Genomic DNA, 18,524 nt, shown 5'->3' with positions numbered 1-18,524 from the left:
ACATACGTGTACATACATACATACATACGTGTACATACATACATACATACGTGTACATACATACATACGTGTACATACATACATACGTGTACATACATACATACGTGTACATACATACATACGGAGTATCACATTCACGCAACCATACATCTACACTACACCCGAACATATTCATACCCACATACATCTACTTCTCTACCTATGTACATCCGTGTACTGCGACTCCTTGAGAAAGAAGCCCCTCTACGGACCGCATGTAACTCTACCCACACAGCTGCGAAGAAGAGACCTAAAGAAGAGAAGGAGTCGTGAAGAAGAAGAGAGACATGCCTGTTGCTTTTACCTTAAGAGGAGAGCAGACTTGTTCGAACTGATCACGAGAGAGATGAAGAGAGAAATCTACTTCATCTTGAAGAAACCCTTCAAGGGAGAGATTTGTATCAGGAAGACCACTAAGATCTTTAACAGCTCTCTGGCACTGATGAAAGAGACAGCAGAAACAAAGAAAGAGAGGCCAGAAAAGACGTGAGAAAGTTGAAGACAACTCGACTCTTAATTCTTCTTCTAGGTTCTAGTCCGCGCATGTCAACCGAGAGGGTGTTCTTCTTCTCCAAGAAAGAGAGAAAGAAAAGAAACGCCTACATGTATACAGATGTATTACAGAGAGGATAGAAATCCTATCTTTCTTCTTCCGTCTTCTTTAGTGATCTCTGTAGATGCAAGCTAGACCTTAGATAAAGTGTACGTACCTCATACCTTGTACAGATGGACACAAAACAACTACGGGGCTACACTCATCCTTGTATGTATACATATACAGATACAACATACATACACATCTACACATATATAGACATATATCTGAACAAAGCACATGTACATATATGCAAAGGATAGAAGCACAAGACGTTCATGATTCTTCTTCAGAAGATATCGTTTCGTTGGACAAGAGAAAACAAGAGAAGTGAAGAAGCACATGCTAACAAGCTGCGGAGTCTTTACTACTCCGAGGTGTACATACACCCGAATGATCATGTTGCCGCTTCATAACAATCTACCTCGTTCACTTATCTCGCAATATTTCAACATGCAGCTTCTCTATCTCTATACATATATGTTCTCTATCTAGAAGTATGTACACCATCCAAGAGACTTCTTACACGTGTGTCTCTCTGTCTCAATTCATGTGTAGATACACAGCTATATCACATCGACGTCACCAGCGATACAGCTCTCTTGGATGGTAGATGAGAGAAGTTTCTTCAATCTCTTTCTCGCAGATTTCAGAACGACTTTGTACATGCTTTCCTCCCCCCAGGTACGCATGCATGCATGCATGCAATCTTGAGTTGAGCCTCCTTACAGCAGTGAAGAGCCTAAGCGCCTTTCTCGTGTGAGGCTGAATCTCCTCTTTATGTTTCGTTCGTATCACGTCCACTACATGCGTAGATAAAGCATTGATCGCCTAGAAATAGCAGAGAGAAAAATGAAGAAGAAAAAGAAAAGAAACCTCATATAAGAGAGAAGGAGAATCCTCTATACAAGAAAGAGAGACGGAGATGCTCCTGCAAGAAAACGCGAATGAAGATGCGAAAGAAGAGAATGTACAGATATCTATATAGAAGAGGAGATACAAAATACCATAGAACGAGAGATAAAAATGTTTCCTTCAAAAGAAAATGAAATTCAAGAAGAAAAGCAAGAGAGATATACATGCAGACACACTAGATGACTGTGCAACAGTTCCTCTTTGAGGGGAACGAAGACTACCCGCCAAAAGTCACTCTAGACACAAGACTATCTATCTTTAATCTATCTATCTATGACCGGAGCACATTTCTCTTGTGTTTGCTTAGATATCTCTGTAGAGAAGAGAGAAAGTCTTTTCAGGATGGCCACAGAGAGATCTCTTTGGGAGAGAAGAAGAGAGAAGAGTGTTGGTCGTGTCTTGAGGTGACTTACGTCTAGAGTTCCTAGGTGGGGGTCGACAGCAATTGAAAGACGTTTCATTGAGACGTCATCTTGGAGTAGTTTCTCTTTCATGTCTTTTTCTCCCTTTCTTTCTCCTTCATTCGCCGCCTTTTTGTCATTTTTCTTGAGCGAAATGACTTGAACACTCGTCTCAGCAAATCCAACATCGACAAGCGCTACATACACTTCTTCTTCTTCCTGTTTCTCTGCATTTCCATCTTGATGCTTGGAGGTATCCCCTTCCTCCTCTTCTCTCGTCATCTTCTTCTGTGTAGATACAATCCCTGTATTCTTAAGATCGGTGTAGACCTGCGGTAAGTGTCGACAAGCCCAGCAGTTCAGGAGAGCATCGGCGCGTGTAAGAAGTAGAACTGGATGCGAGACAAAAGACTTCTCTCTCTCTTCTTCTTCTTCTGTGTGTTTGCATTCAGCGTCTTGGTTCTGCTTTTCTTCTTTAGAAGGAAGGCTTTCTTCGTCAAAAGGGAAGTCAGATAGAGCGCAGATGTCTTGAAGAAAAGACATATCTTCATCTTGAAGAGTAGACGGGACTCCTATAGCAAGGCTCCCTATACTCTTCACTGCATGTCCTCGTGAGGAGCCTGCGAAGCTGACAAGGGTGCGGAGGTAATAGCTCAATACTACACTCAGGGGGATCTAAGCCCAAACAGAGAAAGAAAGAAAGAAGAGACAAGATAGAAAGAATGAGATGAAAGAGATAGAAAGAAAGAAAGAGATAAGATAGATAGATAAATAGAAGGAAGAGAAAGAAAGGAAGGAAGGAAGGCGTGAAGGAAAGGCGATGCAGTGAGAAAGATAAAGGAATAGCCAAGACAAATGAAGGATGAGAAGTAGACAGAAAGAAACTAGGTAACTGAACAAGAAACAAAGACAGAGAGAGAAAGACAGAGAGACGGAGAGAAGAGAGACGTACAAGAAGACTCCTTTATTTCCATATTGACAAAACCTTAGTGAAGAAAAACGAACTTCCTTCACTCATCGGAAAGTCCTTCACTTTCTGATCTCTCTTTCATAAGATTTATCTATCTATCTACCTATCTATCTTTGATCTATCTATCCATCTTTAATCTATCTATCTATCTATCTATCAATCTATCTAGCAAGTATACGAAGATGTATATAATATGCATAGAGGTAAGCATACGGAGGTATATATACATACATTTTCGTAGACACCTAAGTATACGAAGGTATATATGTATAAATACATAGAAATCCATCCGTCTGACTGATAGTGTAGACTGTATATGAGATATGAAGCTTTCTTCCCCCTACTTGCTGGCTTTCCTATATGGACGAAACTTTTCCTTTTGAACACGAAACTTCTCTGTTAACGGCTCCAGGTGTATAGACACCATTCAGCCATAGGAGTCAGAAGAGAAACGCGAGAAACGAACTTCTCAAAGTCACGTATGAAGAAGCGTGAATGAATATGTACATGTACGTAGAGAGCTTAAAGCCGTGGAGGAAGGAGTCGTGAGGGGGGAAGTGAAGTGTACATACAGCCAAGAAGCAAGCGAGGACAATTGCCGAGTAAGAAAGAAAAAGAAAAGAAGAGAGAGGGAGAGAAAGCGAGACGAAAGGGAGGAAGAATAAGGAAGGAGGCGAGAGAAGAAAGGGAGAGGGAAGAGAGAAGGAGACTCACCTGGGTGGATTCGTCGTTGAAGGTAAGATCAAAGATAGGCTCTGCTCTCTCGCTACTGAATGAAACATGCGGGAAAGCTGTGAAAGATAATCTCTTTTTCAGCTTCTCTAGATCTTCTTCCTTCTTCACGCCTATCCACATAGGAAGATGCTACAGGGGAAACGCGAGAAAGACAGAAAGAAAAGATCAAACAGGCACAACGGCCCAAATGACACAAGAAGAGCAACAGGAGAAAGAAAGAAAGAGATACGAAAGAATGAGACAAAGAACGAAAGAAAGGAAGGCAGAGAGAAAGAGATAAGCAAGAAAGACCGGTAAGTCGCGTGACCATGTAGCTATCCTTCTTCATCTTCATTCTCTCTGTCTCTCCCTCTCTGTCTGTCTCTCCCTCTCTGTCTGTCTCTCTGTCTCTCAGTTGTTTCTATTCCTGTTCAAACGACTTGATCAGATGAGAGAGAGAAGAAATATCTCTCTCTCTGAGATAGATGGCTTTAGATCAGTAGGCAAACAAGAAGAAACGGAGAAAGACTCTTAGATCAGAGAGTTGGAGAGACGATAGAAAAGTAACAGAGAAAGGAATGACGGGTCGTATGCTGAAAAGGCAGGTATCTAGCTAGGTGTCTATACATACGTGAGATACCACAGAAAGAGGCACGATGAAGTGGAGAAGTCTTTTCTCTTCTTTCAACTTTCTTCCGTTGTTTCATGCGTGCATGCAGTCAAGCAAACAGACTCAACTTCCTAAAACAAAATGTCTGGGAAGGAGAAAAAAAAACCCACAGTGTATATACACCCCAATCCATACTATACAATAGTGCGTGTTTATATTTCGTACAGTGCATGCAATCATACGAGAAGTATAGAGATCCACACCTATATATATAGAGAGAGAAAGCGAGAGGAGAGGCATCTTAGATACATGTCTTCAATCAATCTATCTATTTTTGATCTAGCTATTTAATTCCGTCTATCTATTTATCTATCTAGACGTCGATAGGATGATGGTGGTGTGTACATGCATAGAGTTACATGTAGATGAGGACTCTATGTTTATGTAGATAGAGAGATATAAGAAGAAGAAGAGTAAGAAAGAATGAAAGCAGAGAGAGAAAAATCGGTCTATCCAATCGGTCATCTACTTCTTTCTTCTTTCTTTTCTCCCTCTTCTGTCTCTCCGTCAGTTGGTCTTCGACAGGTGAAGAGAAGAACGGAGAGCACGAAGAAGAGGAAGATGAACAGGAGGGAGTGAAGAGAAGAGAAGAAAGGAAAAGAAGAAGAGCAACAAGAGACGAAAAAGAAAAGAGAGAAGAAAAGAAGGACATCTTACAAAGATTGTATTCTTCTGATTCGAGGAGGCGCGTGACTCTGCCTCTTCTCCTATCAGCCTAACGATAGACGAAACCGCCAAGAAAGAGGAAGAGAAAGAACAAGGATACGACGAAACAGCAGAAAAAAGAAGATGGATGGCTAGCCATACCCTAGAATCAAGAAGAAGAAGAGGAAGTCTTCTTGTCTATCTATCTGAGTATCTATCTATCCATCTATCGCCCCGTCTTTCAGATGTTCTATTAGTATTAGTCTTATCATCTTTTCTACTTGATGTGCCTCGAGCCTCTTCGTATTTTTGTGTGTCTTGCCAAGTAGCTATCTCCTGGGCATTCTCTCTTAGATACCTCAGCGCGCATCCAAGAGAGAAGAGAAAGACGAGAAAGAAGAGAAAGGAAAGAAAGAAGGACAGAGGAAAAGGCAGCTCGCAAGACATGGGAGAAGAAACAGAATGATGGATGCAACCGATGCTATCATTGAGAATGTAAACAATAGAGAGAAACCGACAAAAAAGAGAGAGAGATATACGCAGAGAGAGAGAGAGAGAGAGAGATAGAGAGGGAGAGAGACAGAGAGAGAGAGATAGAGAGAGAGAGATAGAGAGAGAGAGATAGAGATAGAGAGAGAGAGACCGCGAGAGAGAGGTGAAGCTCTCATGAGCGAAAGACCATTCCTGTTAGATGAAGATACACTACGCTCTGCAAGAAGGGTTCATACACACACACCCTTTCGTTTTCACCTCTACGCATTTCTCTATTTCTCTTTCTTTCTTCTTCTCCTATCATACAGACATAGGTATACAGCAGTCTCCCTGCCTCTACACATTCTGCCCTCTTCTACCTCCCTTGGTTTGAAAGGCAAGGTTAGAGAGAGAAAGACGAGGTAGATCACTGCCACCTTACTAAGTTTTCTCATTCACTCTCTCTCCAGTACACACACAACAGAACGCAATACCTACATACATATATCTTTACATATATATATGTATATATACATATCTATCTCTTCCTCTCTTTCTGTCTCTCTCTCTCTATATGTACATCTCTGTATCTGTCTAGATCTATGTCTATATCTCTTTCTATGCGCTTCGCTTATCTCCTTTGCGACTTTACAGATGGCTTCTTGCATGTAATGAGGAGGTCCAGGAAGAAGGGAGGCCGTCTGTCATTCTTCACAGAAGGAGATAGGAAGGGAAGAAGAAAAGAGCCACCCCCGATGCACGGCAAGTAGCTAGCTACCTGCTATCTCGTGTAGAGACTTACCTCAGTTTTCCATCGAAAGCTTCTGTACTGGGGGTACTTCGATTGGCGAGCGCATTGACGTCGACGGAGACACTAAAGGGAGAAGAGAAGATGGAGCTCGCGATGACTGTATTCTGTGCTCCTAAGTCGATACCTACACAGCATGACGAGTTCTTTCTTGTACCTTCTTGGGTTTCTCGGGAAGTCATTTTGTCTTGTTCTTTCTTTAGGCCTTTAATCATATTAGAGATCTCTTCAGTCGTTAACCCTTGGGGCATGCCTCCGTTCATAGGTAAAGAAGCTTCTCCTTTCTCCTGAGAGGATGGAGAAGATGAGACAGGATGAGGTTCCTCACCCTCCATCTGAACATCGAGAGATGTCGATGCTGCAGCTGTTGCTGTCTCGTCTCTCTGATTCTCAGCCATTTTTCTCTTTGATGGGCGGGGTGTGTGAAGAAGAAGGATGCTGGAATTCCCTGTTGAGAGGAGGACAGAGAGGAGAGATGGAAGAAAGAGAAAGAAAGAGACGGGAAGAAGGCTAACAACTTGAAGAAAAGCAGAGAGGAAGATCAGAAGAAAGAAAAGGATGGAGGGAGTAGTCTTTGTAGAGGATAGGCAAATCAACGGGTTTTTTTTCTAGTGCATGCGCCCCAAGTCGTGTCTGTCTGTATGTGCGTGTGTGTGTGTGACAGGCCAGTCGAGACAGAGAAGAGACTGAGAGAGAAGAAGATGAAAAGAGATGAACGGCCAGTGAAGACACACGTTGGAAAAAGAAGAAGTTAAGTAGACAGGATAAGAAAGAGGAGAGATCTGAAGCGATTGGTGACGAAGAGGGAGGGAACGACCACGAAAGAGATAAGAAGAAAAGGGGACACTTTGGAAAAGGAGACAGAGAGAAAAGGAAAGAGACTCTCACACAGGGACAGGAGAAGAGAAGCAAGAGAAGAGAGAGAGAGAGAAAGAAGAGAACTTCAAGAAGAAAGAGGAGAAAGAAAAGAAAGCGGGATAATGGGAAAACTACGGATGAGGCGGATTGTATGTCGATTGTTTGAAGAAATCGTGAAGAGAGAAGGGATGGAAAAGACAATCGATCGTTTTCAATTCTCCTTTTGCTTCCTTTCTCTTCTTTCTCCTCTTCTTTCTTCTTCTATCGTCATGTTTTTCTTTCTTTCTTTCGGCCTTGCAAAGGAGACGATCCACAATCTTTTCTCACACCCTAATATACGAAGAATGATACAAGACGAAGACGACGACCAACAATATTCTCGAATCGAATCGCGCGGCACACTCCTCCTGTTGCTCGATTCAGGTGTATGTACAGCACAGCCCGCCCCTACACTGGAGGGGGGGAATGAACAGTACCCAGTTCAGGTGTATGTACACCTCACTTCTCTAGCAGTAGAGAATTTTTGGAAATAGAATCTGTGGAAAGTTGTTCATCTTTATCACCATCCTAGCTGGACTATCCTTCATTAATCATCCTTTTTCTTTCTCTTTCTCTCCCCTAGGACAGACACAGTAGCCCAGGGAGAACAATACTATGAAGACAGGGGTCTAGTTACCTTTCCTTGTTAAACATCTACACTTTCTTAGAAGCCTTCCCCTCCTTATCTTATCTTTCCACCAAAGGAACAATTCATAGAAAAAGCGAGCATCCCACGCCTCCAGCAAAGAACGAAGAGTAGAAAGGAACTTTCTCTTTTCTCTACAGATTATCTCCCTGGGAGATGAGAAAGAGACAGGGTGGATAAATGAATGAACGAAGGATTGAAAGAGAAGAAACGACTCATCTATATCTTCAAGGGTCACCCAAGTCCAAGAAGGGCCTTCTCTCTATTCTCCCTCTATCTGTCTCTCTGTAGTATCATCCTCTTTTCTTCTCCTGTCGCGTCAAACGTCTGAAGAAGGAACGCTGCAGGAGAGACACTCCATCTATGGAAGAAAGAAACGGAAGTGAAGAGAGATAGAAAAGATTTTAACGTCCTTATTCAAGTCCATGAGGAGAATAGCATCAAACCAGGCAACTGAGCCGCCTAAGTTCCCAACTACACTTGTATGGAATAGAAACCTAGATCTCTACTCTACTCTTTCTCACTTCTCTTTCCCTTCTTTGCTTACGATCCCAGGCAGATGGAAATATCTCATTTAGATCTCTTCATTCAGTCTCTTCTTCTTCAATGAATGAAAAGTATCATGAAGAAATGTCCATCCCCACGAAGATATAGAAGGGGTTGACTTCTTGCCTGTCCCATCAAGAAGAGCATCAGCGTGGCACGAGCCTCTCAGGTGTATCTACATATCCATGAGCGTACACAGCCTTAAGAGAAGTCTCTATGAGGTAAAAGCATTATCTATCCATTTTCGATTCACCTACCTAGCTAGCCTTAAGCTATCTAACTTTAATCTGCCTAGCTATCTCTCCATCCTCGGCATACATATATATATATACATATATATACATATATATATATATATACAGTCTACCTAGATTTGTATTCATCTAGTGATTTTCTATGTACCTATCTATCCACTCTCCTTCACCTATCTATCTATCCTTTGTCTAGGTAGCTCTCTGTCCATCCTCAACATATATTTAACTATATATATATATATACAGTTTATCTATGTATATATCTACCTATGTATCCTTCATCCATTTATATGTTATTTTACCTATCTATCTATCTATGCTTTATCCATCTATCTATCTACCTTATCTCTCTATTCATCTAGTCCATCTGTCCATCCTTGAGCTCCCTGTCTGTCTATGATCTCTCACTCTCTCTTCCTATTAGCTCGATTGTGGAGCAGATTAGATTCTTTTCTTTGCTTCAATGAGAGCCGATCTTTTCTTCTCATCTTTCTTCCTCTTTGTACCATTCTCTCTCTTTCTCTCTCTCTTAACTTTCCTTCTTTCTCTCTTTCTTTTCGCTTCATTTATCTTGGCAACTTCTTCATTATGGAGAAGAAAAAGAAGAGAAGAAAACAAGCGAGAATCCTGAGTGTTTAACAAGAAATCTTTCTACCTTTTCTTCTTCTTCTTCTTTTCTCTTCATTTCTCCAGGCTCCCCTTGGCTTGATCTAGCTCATTCTCATTTCTTTCTGTAATCCTATTCATGAAGGCGTCGGTAGAAGACGTCTCATACAAGTATCTCGGTACTTCTCTCTGTAGACATTCCACGATATGAGAAAGAAATCCTCGATCTCTGTTCCACAACGATAAAGACTGTGACAAAGAGAGGGAGATTCATCTCTTTCTTCTATCTATCTTTCTCTCTCTCTCTGTCTGTCTTTCTCTTTCTACTTCATTTACTACCAGCATGGATCATCTTCTCCACGCCGTTGATCAGGTAGATAGTAAGAACGGAGACACCCTCATACATATACATGTATATGTACATACACACGTACATATACCTAGATGCATATATAGGCATCTCTACATGTATCGGCATAAATAAGTATTGTATATGTGGGTGTGTATATGTAGAAGGTAGACATCTATACGTATCTATATCTCTATCTATCTCTCTCTATGTTCGGGCGTTTTCTCTCGTTAGCATGATATCTATGAGGAGAACTAGCCTTGTTTCTGCTGTATGTTTCGCTGTATAGACACCATCACGTCAACAAGAACAGTCTTTCTCTCTTTCTTTCTTTCTTTCTTTCTCAACTGGCTCTTCTTTGGAAATTTCTTTGTCTCTCTTCTTTAGCCGGCCCCCCTATGCACAGACACCCCGGAGAAAGAAGGAAAAAGGCGGGGCAGAAAAGAATCGCTTCTTTTAGCAGATCGTTTGCTTCCAGAGGCACAATCGATTTGAAAGATCGAGAGAAAGAAAGAAAGAGAAAAGAAAGAAAGAAAGAGATTACTCAGAGAGTCTCCTCTTCTCTTCTCACTATTACGACCAGTATCATCTAGCAAGAACTTTGATTGAAATCTCGCATAGGAAGGCATGCTCCAAAGTTGTTTGAAAAGAAAGAAAGAAAACGACGACAGAGATAAGCACGATAAGATTCTTGATCGGAGAGCTCAGCACCGTCTCGCACAGAGATATGATGAAGAAGAAGAAAAAGTCACAAAGGACAAGATGGAGAGATGAAAAGAAGAGAAATAGAAGTCACGTGGACTTCTTAAGCTTCATTCCTTCATAAATAGAAGGTTCTTCTTCACAGACACCGCATAGGGAGCCTTTCATTCTAGACACTTTCAGGTGTATGTACACCTTATCGTGGAGACCCCTGTACGTTAAACCGAAGAGACAAAGAATCTGATTACCTTACCAGAACATCTATATACATATCGACTTCTCTATCGATCCCTAGGTCTATTTATCTTTGATCTACCTAGCTATCTATCTCAGAGGTCGCCTGTATGTCTCTTTTTCTCTCTCCATCCGAGACCTCATTCACATCCATCTCTTTCTCCCATCAGAGAAACAGAGATTGAGAAGAAGAGAGAAGAACTACTATCGAGACACCTTTCTCTCTCATTCGCTCCTTTCTTCTTCCCTCTTCTCTCCTGGATTTTCTCACGAAAGATGAACAAGATTATTAGCTTGAAGGAGGTGTCTATACACCTCGTCAGCTAAAGGCCTGCCACTTTCATTCATAAATCGAGTTGTACGGAAGTGTTTCATCTTCCCGTGTGTAAGTTCTCTGATAGTCTCGCGAGCCACCTTAGCTCGTATCACATGCAAACGAGGCTCTGAAGAGAAAGAAGAAGAAGAGGAAGAAGAAGAGAAAGAAGAAGTGTGGATCGATGAAGAAGAAGATGAGGGTGTAGTTGACGGGCTGCTCTTCTTCTTCTCTTCTTCTTTTTCTTCTTTGTCGTTTTTATCGTCTTCTCTTTCAAGAAATAGACTAGAAGACTGTTTAGACTCTTCACTGCCATAGAAAGAAATAACTTCATTGTATGGTGTATCTACACTCTCTGCTTTCTCTGGAGTCTTTGAGAGAGCTTCAAGAGAAGAGACGAAATCGTCGAGAGAAAAGAAATTGCAGTCTTTTCCTTCATGGAATTTTTCTTCAGTCTGCTTCTTAAACATTTGCTCTCTCTCTTCTTCTTTTGAGACAAGACCAGGGTGTCTATACACCCGAGACCACGCCTGTATGAAGTCTACAGGAAAGCTATCATCCGGTGATAGAACACAGTGAACACACCTCCAACTCTTTTCTTCTTCTTCCTCCTCCTCCTCTTCCTCTTCTTCTTCTTCTTCTCTTTCATTTCTTTTGATATCATCAGGAAGAGTTCTATTCTGTTTCTCTTGGTCTTCTTTCTTGTCGTCTTTCGGCTCCTGCGTGAAGATAGGATCTATGGTACTTCTCCCCGCCTCTTCTTGACTCTTCGCGCTCCTCTCCTTATACACGCTATAAGGCTTAGACGCACCTTCATCTATCAAAGACAAAGAAGAAGAAAAAGGAGAGATTTCTGTAGGCATTTTAACTTCTTCATTTTTCTTCCCCATTCTCTCAATAGGAATCTCTTCTCTTCTGTCTTCTCTTTGAGGTGACAACGCAGATTTTTCCTCTTTCTCGTCTTCTTTTTCTTTTCTTTCATTGATATGCTTGACGTAATCTTCAGCTAAAAGACTTATTCCCAAAAAGACATCCCTAGGCTCTTTCAAATTCAGTACTCGCTTTTCTGAAATACCCCATACTTCTAACTTTCTCCTTTTCTTCTTCTTTTCTTCTTCTGTCTCTTCTTCTCTGTTTGTCTGTTCTCTCACTAACTGAAGACGACTTTCCTTCTCTTCTTCTTCTTTTTCTCCTTGTTGCCGATGCTCCTCTTTCTCTTTCTTAACATGGCCGCTACTCTCTCTTTCTCCTCGGGTCATTTCTGCATGCGGAGATCTCTGAGAGCGAAAGGAAGGCATGGGGGTAGAAGAAGCAAGAGAAGACTGTTCATGGCGAGAAAGATCTTCATACTCTTCAGGATGACACCTCTTGCTCTTGTTCCTATGAACATCATTGACGAAGGGTCGACTTGAAAGCTCTATTTGAGGTGTACATACACCAGAAGGATTAGATGAGGTTAGAGAGAAAGGGGGAAGAAGAATTTCTTCTTTCAGAGCTGCTTTGACGCTCTTAAGAAAAGATTGATGAGACCGATATCGACGATACTCCGGCTGTTTCTCGGGAATTCTTAAATAGGAAGAAATGAGAGAAAGAAGATCTTCGCTCCAGATAAAAGACGTATGCTGCAAGCTATACAGCCGAGATAGAGCCTGGGCGTTGCCAGCTATCTTGAAATACTCGACGCCAGATGAAGAAGTAGAAGAAGAGAAAGAAGAAGAAGACGAAGAGGACGGAGAAGGTGTGAATGATTGATCTTTCTCTTTCTCTTCTTTTTCTTTTGATGAGAGAGAGGAAGAGGTAGAAGAAGAAGAAGGAGAAGATATAACAAAGTCGTTCTCTTTTAGAGTGAATGATTTGGAGAAAGGTGTAAAAGAGGAGAAGAAGAAGTGACCTTCTTCTTCTTCCTCCTCCTCTTTTCTTCTCTTCCAGCCTTCTTCTTCTGTTTCTTTAAGGCGACCGAGCTTTACTCTCTCTTCTTCTTCTTGTTCATCTTTCTCTCTTCTGCCTTTCATCTTTCCTCGATAAAACAGCGTAGAGAACTCCATGAAATCTGTTGGATAAGGCCTGCACTTCGTAAGAGAATGAGGAAGAAGAAGAGAAGAACACAGACACCCACGGTGTTCATCTAGAAGGACAGTCCCTCCGCCTGAGAATCGCTTGATAAAGACAGCTAGCTGATTGTCGAGAATCGATTTCGTCGATTCCACAAAAGCCTCCGGACGGCCGCTCAAACCAAAGATAATACTTTTGGTCCTTCCTTTCTTTGTCTTCTTCTCCCTCTTGGAATGAACTTCTTCTGTTGAAGGCTCTGAAAGAGGCGAAGAAGAAGAAGAGAGAGAAGAAAGAGCAGAAGATGAGAGAGAAGGAGAGAGAGAGGAATGAGCAGAAGATGAGAGAGAGCGAGATAGATAAGGAGGATGATGGAGAAAGATGCATGCAATGGTGGGGGGAGTTTTCTTCTTCTTTTTCTTCTTCATTGGAGAAATAGACAAAGAAGAGGAAGAAGAAGAAGGGGAGAATGAAGAGTCAAGATCATTCTCATGATCGTCGAGTGTATTCGGATGCTGGGAGTGGTTAAGAAGACGATAGAGAGATTCTTCAAGCAGAAGAAATTCGTACGGGAGAAGATGAAACGTGTGAATGATATACAAGGTATTGAAAGAAGAGGAAAGAGAAGAAGAAGAAGATGGAGGAGAGGAGAGAGGCGAACCTACTAAAGAAGGAAAGACATTAGGGGGAAAGAGAAATGCATGAAGAGAGGAAATGTCTCTAAAAAGAGTGCGAAGAAAAGAAGAAGAAAAAGAAGAAGTCTTACTCTTCTTCTCTTTCTTCTCCTCCTCTCTTAAACATCTCTGTTCATTTTTTTCTTCTTTCTTCTTCTCCCCCTCTTTCTTTCTCTCTCTCTCTCTCGTCTCATCCTTATCATCTCCCTTCACCTCTTTCGTCCCACCCAAGATCTTTCTTTCTCTTTCTCTTTCTTCTTCTTCTTTGACTTCTTTTCTTTGCTCTGAGAAGCAGACAGAAGAAGCATTTCTAGAAGAAGAAGAGAAAGATCTCCTTTCTGCTCGCTCCTGAAGAGAAAGAGACGCGAAAGATCGCTGAAAAGAAGCGTGAGGAACGTCAAGCGAAGAGAAGGACAAAACTGGAGAGAATCTTCTACGATTAAGCGAAGAAATAACTCGCAGCGAAGAAGAAGAGAAGAAAGAAGAAGAGGAAAGAGAAGAAGACGATAAAGACGAGGTCGATTCGGGAATGACTGGAGAAGGTCGGAGAGAAAAGAAGAGAGAGAGAAAGATTCTTTCAGAAGAAGAAAGAACTTCCTTTAACAGAGGAGAGAGAGAAATCATCTCCGTAAAAGTTCGTCGCTGAGTATGTGACTAAACAAGAAGGAAGTCCATTCTTTTCTCCAAAGAAAGGGATTTAGAAGATCCCTCTTTCTCTGAAAAGAAAGAAAGAAAGAGTGGGGAAAAAAGAAAGAGAGCAGACGCCGTTCAAGAAGAAAAAGAAGTGAAAGAGAATCTCTTCTTTAGAAAGCAAACAAAGAAGAAAAGAGAAAACGAAAAAGTTAAACAAGGAAAGATAGACACGAACATGATAGCACTTCCTTCTTCTTATTCTTCCCTTTCTTTTCTTTTTCTTTCGTTCTTCCTTGTTTAGTGGTATATCCACATATACATTTTCTTTAAATGATGACTATCTATCTACCTATCTATCCTGATTCAGAAGTAAAGGACAAGAAGATAGTGGGATAAATAAACAGGAAGGAGGAAGAAAGGAAGAGAAATCGTTTTAGATGCTGTTCGGTTCACCTCCCTGAGCTTTTCTCCTTGCCCTCCTCTTTCTCTCTCTCTCTCTCTCTTCTTCACTTTGCGCTGAAAGAGCTCTCCTAGCTAATTCTTTCTCTATTCCCTTAACCAAATCAAGGGGAGAAGAAAACATTTGGATCTGTACATACAGCAGACATCTGCCTGTCTGTCTTCTGCAAGGCCTCCCGCCGGTGTGTCTTGTCGCTGTCTCTCGAGAGGAAGGTGGAGGAGAGAAAAGAAGAAAAGAATGAAGAGACAAAAAAGAGAGAAGGACAGAGGAGGATAGCGAGAAGGAGAATACAGACTGAGAGAGAAAGAAGAGGAGGATAGAGAAGTCCGAAAGACAGAGAGGTAGATTTGGCCTTTCACTACGAAGAAAAACGAACGAACGAATCTTTCTCTCTCTATCAGAGTCACCAGGCGCCTCAGCCTCTTCTTAAGACTTCTCTATCGTTCCTCTTCATCCATTCTTTCCTTCCTTCTCCTTTCTCTTGTCGATCTTTCTTCTTCTTGTTCTTTTCTACTTCTACTACTCTTGCCGTTTCTTTTCTTTTGACTGCATGCATGCGACAAAAAAATCCGAGAAGACATGCATGGCAGGAAGGAGGTAATTGAGAAACCCGCGACTCGAGCTGTTCGACTTCTTTTTCAACAAGTCTCACAGGATTTCTCTCTTTTCTTTCTTTTCCTTCTTCTCCTCGCCGGTGCTTTTTCTTCACCTAAGAAGTTCTCTTCTTTTCTTTGCATGTGCCCTACCTCTCATAAATTGGAGAGGCAAGAGAGAGGGAGCTACACCACGAGGACAATCGATTCATCGACAAGAGGGAGATTTGAGATTTCTTCTCCTCTTTCTTCTTCTTCTTCTCTCTGAAGTACCACCAATGGCCTGCTTCTCATTTTTCCTTTTATTCCGCTCCTCCTCTCTGTCTCGTGGCTTTTCTTTGGTCTTCCTTCCATCCACTCCCTCGAAGAAAACAGTCTCTCTTTCCTCTTGAGCACTCAGTCACTTCTTCTCTTCTTCTTCCTCCTCCTCTTCTTTTTCTTACCAAGTCGTTTCTTTCTTGTCTGCCTTTCCTCCTTTCTCTTTCCCCTTCTTCCTTCTTCATTATGATGAGGCTTCTCTTCTGAATATGCTCTTCGAGGTGGGGACAGGAATGAAAGAAGGAAGGAATCGAGAGACGAAGAAAGAGGAAGGATACACACTCTCATCCCTGAAGAGTTGGGCTTGCAAAGCATCTTCCTTTCCCTTCTTCTTCTTCTAGTTCCTGCGCCTATTTCAGACATTCCCAAGTTCGAGTCAAGAGAGATGGAGGACAGAACAGGGTCGGGAGGCAGAGATGCGGTAAGCTGCTATTTCTTGTTTCTCTTCTTCTTCTTCTTTCTCTTTAATTTTCACTCTATCTTTACTTGTTTGGCTCAACTGTAGCATGCAAGATTCTTCTTGTTGTTCTATCTTAGGTGTACTTGCACCTCCACACACGATTTGGTCCATATCTCTACATAACTTTACATACAACATTTCTGTTCTTCCGGCTTTTGACCAGGTGTATGTACACCCTGTCCTGGGGTGTATATACACCTGGTGGGTACATCTATACCATACACAGGAAACTAAAGACGGCGCGGATTATCAGGTAACACGTTGAATGATCATCTTTCTTGTTTCTCTCTTTCCCTTTCTCGTCTTCTTTCTTGCTAGGGAGGTCCTTTTTTCTCTTTTTCGCAATAGTCCTTGTCTTTCTTCTTCTTCTTTCTCTTCTCTCTTTGTCTCTATCACCCAGGCTTTCTATCCTTCCGTGGAAGAAATTTTACAGTCGATTGAAGACGGACGTGGAGATACAGATGTACAGGCAGAAGAAGATATCTACGGACAATATGCCTGGGAATGTGAAGTAGAACGGTAACCCCTATCCAGCTATCTTTACGTTATCTGTTTCTCTATCTCTGACTTATGTCTCTATCTATCTCTCTACTTGAATCTATTCATCTATCTATCTTCAATCTATCTATCCACCTTTGACCAATGTATCTCTTATCATCTCTCTACCCTCTTGAGTCTATCTATCTTTAATCTGTCTATCCATCTTTAGTCTATCTATCTATCTATCTATCTGTCAATCACTGGCAGTGTCTCTATCTGTCTATGTATCTTCTTGTATCTATCTATCTATCTCTAATCTGTCCGTCTTGGGTCTCTCTATGCTTTCCTATGTCCGTGTGTCTGTAGGTCGTGGGACCAGCTGGTAGAGAGCGCCGAGGGTGGATTTCTTCTGCTTCAATCAGGTCAAGGAGGAACTTCTTCTTCTTCGACTAGTGCAGAAGAGACAGCCCTTCGAGGAAGTCCTCACTTTGCAAAGGATAAGATTTCTTCGCTTTCTCAGGGGCCGCCTTACTCTCGTCAGCCCCACCATTCACGCCAGGCTCACGACGAATCTCGTGTTAAGAAAGGTATTATCAGGTAACGATACTTACGAAACAGAAAGGTGCCTCTCTTCTCTATTTCCGTCATCCGGTCTATCTACCTACCGCGCTATATCTATATATATATATCAGGCATCTCTCTCCTCTATTACTCCACAGTGGTCGGGTCTATCTAACTAGGTCGCTATGGATATATATATGTAGAGAGAGTATCAAGCATCTCTCTTCTTCATCTCTCTACAATGATCGGGTCTATATATCTACGTCACTATATATATATATATATAGAGAGAGAGAGAGATAGAGAGAGAGCTGATATATCCCTAGGTTATGATGGGAGAGTCGTCTCTCTTTATGTCTTTCTCACTCTATGTGGAAAGACGTGGATCTGTCTGTTAACGAACCTAAATGAGAAAGGGGATTCATTCTTACATACACATAGATCTACACCTTACATGTCTTCTCTATATGTCTCTACATGGGTAGATCTATAGATGGATACAGGTGGACGGCTAGTGTAGGTCTTCATGAGTAGTGATTGAACTGCCAAGAGAAGGAGGAGGCACGGAAGGCAGTCCTTCGCCCACTGATAATGATAATGATAGCAATAGAACTAGGACTCCCACTACTACTACTAGTACTGCTGCTGCTCCTGCGACTTCTTAGGCTGCGGGTGGTGCGGACTAGGTCGTTTTTCCTAGGAAAGAGGGCAATTTCCGTCATGTTCCTCTTTCTCCTCATCTTCATCTGTATCATTAGCGTCATAATAGCAGGGGCAGGAGGAGGAGTCACTTCAACACAGGTAGTTGGAGTAGTAGTAGTAGTAGCAGTAGTGGCTCTAGTAGTCGTAGTAGTAGTCGTAGTAGTCATTCGGCTGGGACTTGGAAGTCTTACCACCATTACTCTGACTATGACTTGTAGGACTACTAGGAGTCATACTAGGGCTAGTAGTAGTAGTAGTGGGAGGTGGCGGGAATTGAGTCTAGTTATCTTTTTGATAGGAGAGTTGGCAAGCCACTCAAGATGCCTCTTTACACCCTTGCTTCTCTCTGTGACGTCTCATGCATGCATCATGCATGCAACTGCTACAGCAGCTATTACTCATTCTACTACTACTACTCGTACTACTCATACTTCTGCTTCTGCTCTTCCTTATCATACTGACAAGAATAGGAAGAGTTCCAGTCAAAATAAGAATAAGAATAGTAGTCGCCATCATAGCAGTGTACAAGAAGTCTCCTTCGTCATAGGCTCAGTAGTAATCTTAGTCGCACCACTACTACTACTATTACTTGGATGACTTTTCCTATTCTTCTTTCTCTTATGACTCCTCTCTCGTCAATAGTAGTAGTAGTAGTCTTCTTCTTTTTCTTTTCTCCAAATGTCATAGTCGTCATGTTTCTCTTCTTCTTCATCTTCTTCTTCATTTTCTTCTTGTTGCTGTGATGGCTGTACTTCTTTAGGAGTCTAGTGCTTATGATAGATATGTCTGAAGCTATGAGAGAAAGAAAGGAAGGGACTG

The 18,524-nt window shown here is 41.8% G+C and overlaps 3 protein-coding genes across 3 annotated transcripts in view; 1 reads left to right on the top strand and 2 right to left on the bottom strand.

Annotated features, from left to right (window-relative positions):
* CSUI_003613 (tetratricopeptide repeat-containing protein) overlaps positions 1-7,408 on the bottom strand; it is a 14,324-nt gene extending 6,916 nt beyond the window's left edge. The window contains exons 1-6 of the mRNA XM_068063809.1: positions 6,223-7,408; positions 4,962-5,019; positions 3,635-3,784; positions 1,963-2,625; positions 1,364-1,465; positions 344-478 (exon numbers count right to left, since the gene is read on the bottom strand). Coding sequence (XP_067924217.1) covers positions 344-478; positions 1,364-1,465; positions 1,963-2,625; positions 3,635-3,784; positions 4,962-5,019; positions 6,223-6,626 — 1,512 coding nt within the window. The 5' untranslated portion in view covers positions 6,627-7,408. The remainder of the gene's footprint in view (positions 1-343; positions 479-1,363; positions 1,466-1,962; positions 2,626-3,634; positions 3,785-4,961; positions 5,020-6,222) is intronic.
* Positions 7,409-10,118: 2,710 nt separating this feature from the next.
* Positions 10,119-15,070, bottom strand: CSUI_003612 (family domain containing protein). Its single transcript, XM_068063808.1, has one exon. The coding sequence runs from the start codon at positions 14,120-14,122 to the stop codon at positions 10,730-10,732; it is 3,393 nt and encodes a 1,130-aa protein (XP_067924216.1). The 5' UTR covers positions 14,123-15,070; the 3' UTR covers positions 10,119-10,729.
* A 180-nt stretch (positions 15,071-15,250) lies between these two features.
* Positions 15,251-18,502, top strand: CSUI_003611 (general transcription factor iih polypeptide 2 gtf2h2; the record flags this gene model as incomplete). Its single annotated transcript, XM_068063807.1, has 4 exons — positions 15,251-15,923; positions 16,363-16,481; positions 16,809-17,039; positions 18,466-18,502. Coding segments are annotated over exons 1-4 (423 nt in total), but the record flags the coding sequence as incomplete, so codon positions are not given.
* Between the last annotated feature and the right edge of the window lie 22 nt (positions 18,503-18,524).

This window comes from Cystoisospora suis (genome assembly GCF_002600585.1).
Source record: "Cystoisospora suis strain Wien I chromosome Unknown contig_1636, whole genome shotgun sequence".
Lineage (NCBI taxonomy): Eukaryota > Apicomplexa > Conoidasida > Eucoccidiorida > Sarcocystidae > Cystoisospora > Cystoisospora suis.
Note: the sequence above shows the minus strand (reverse complement) of the source record. Positions and strands in the feature narration are given on the sequence as shown.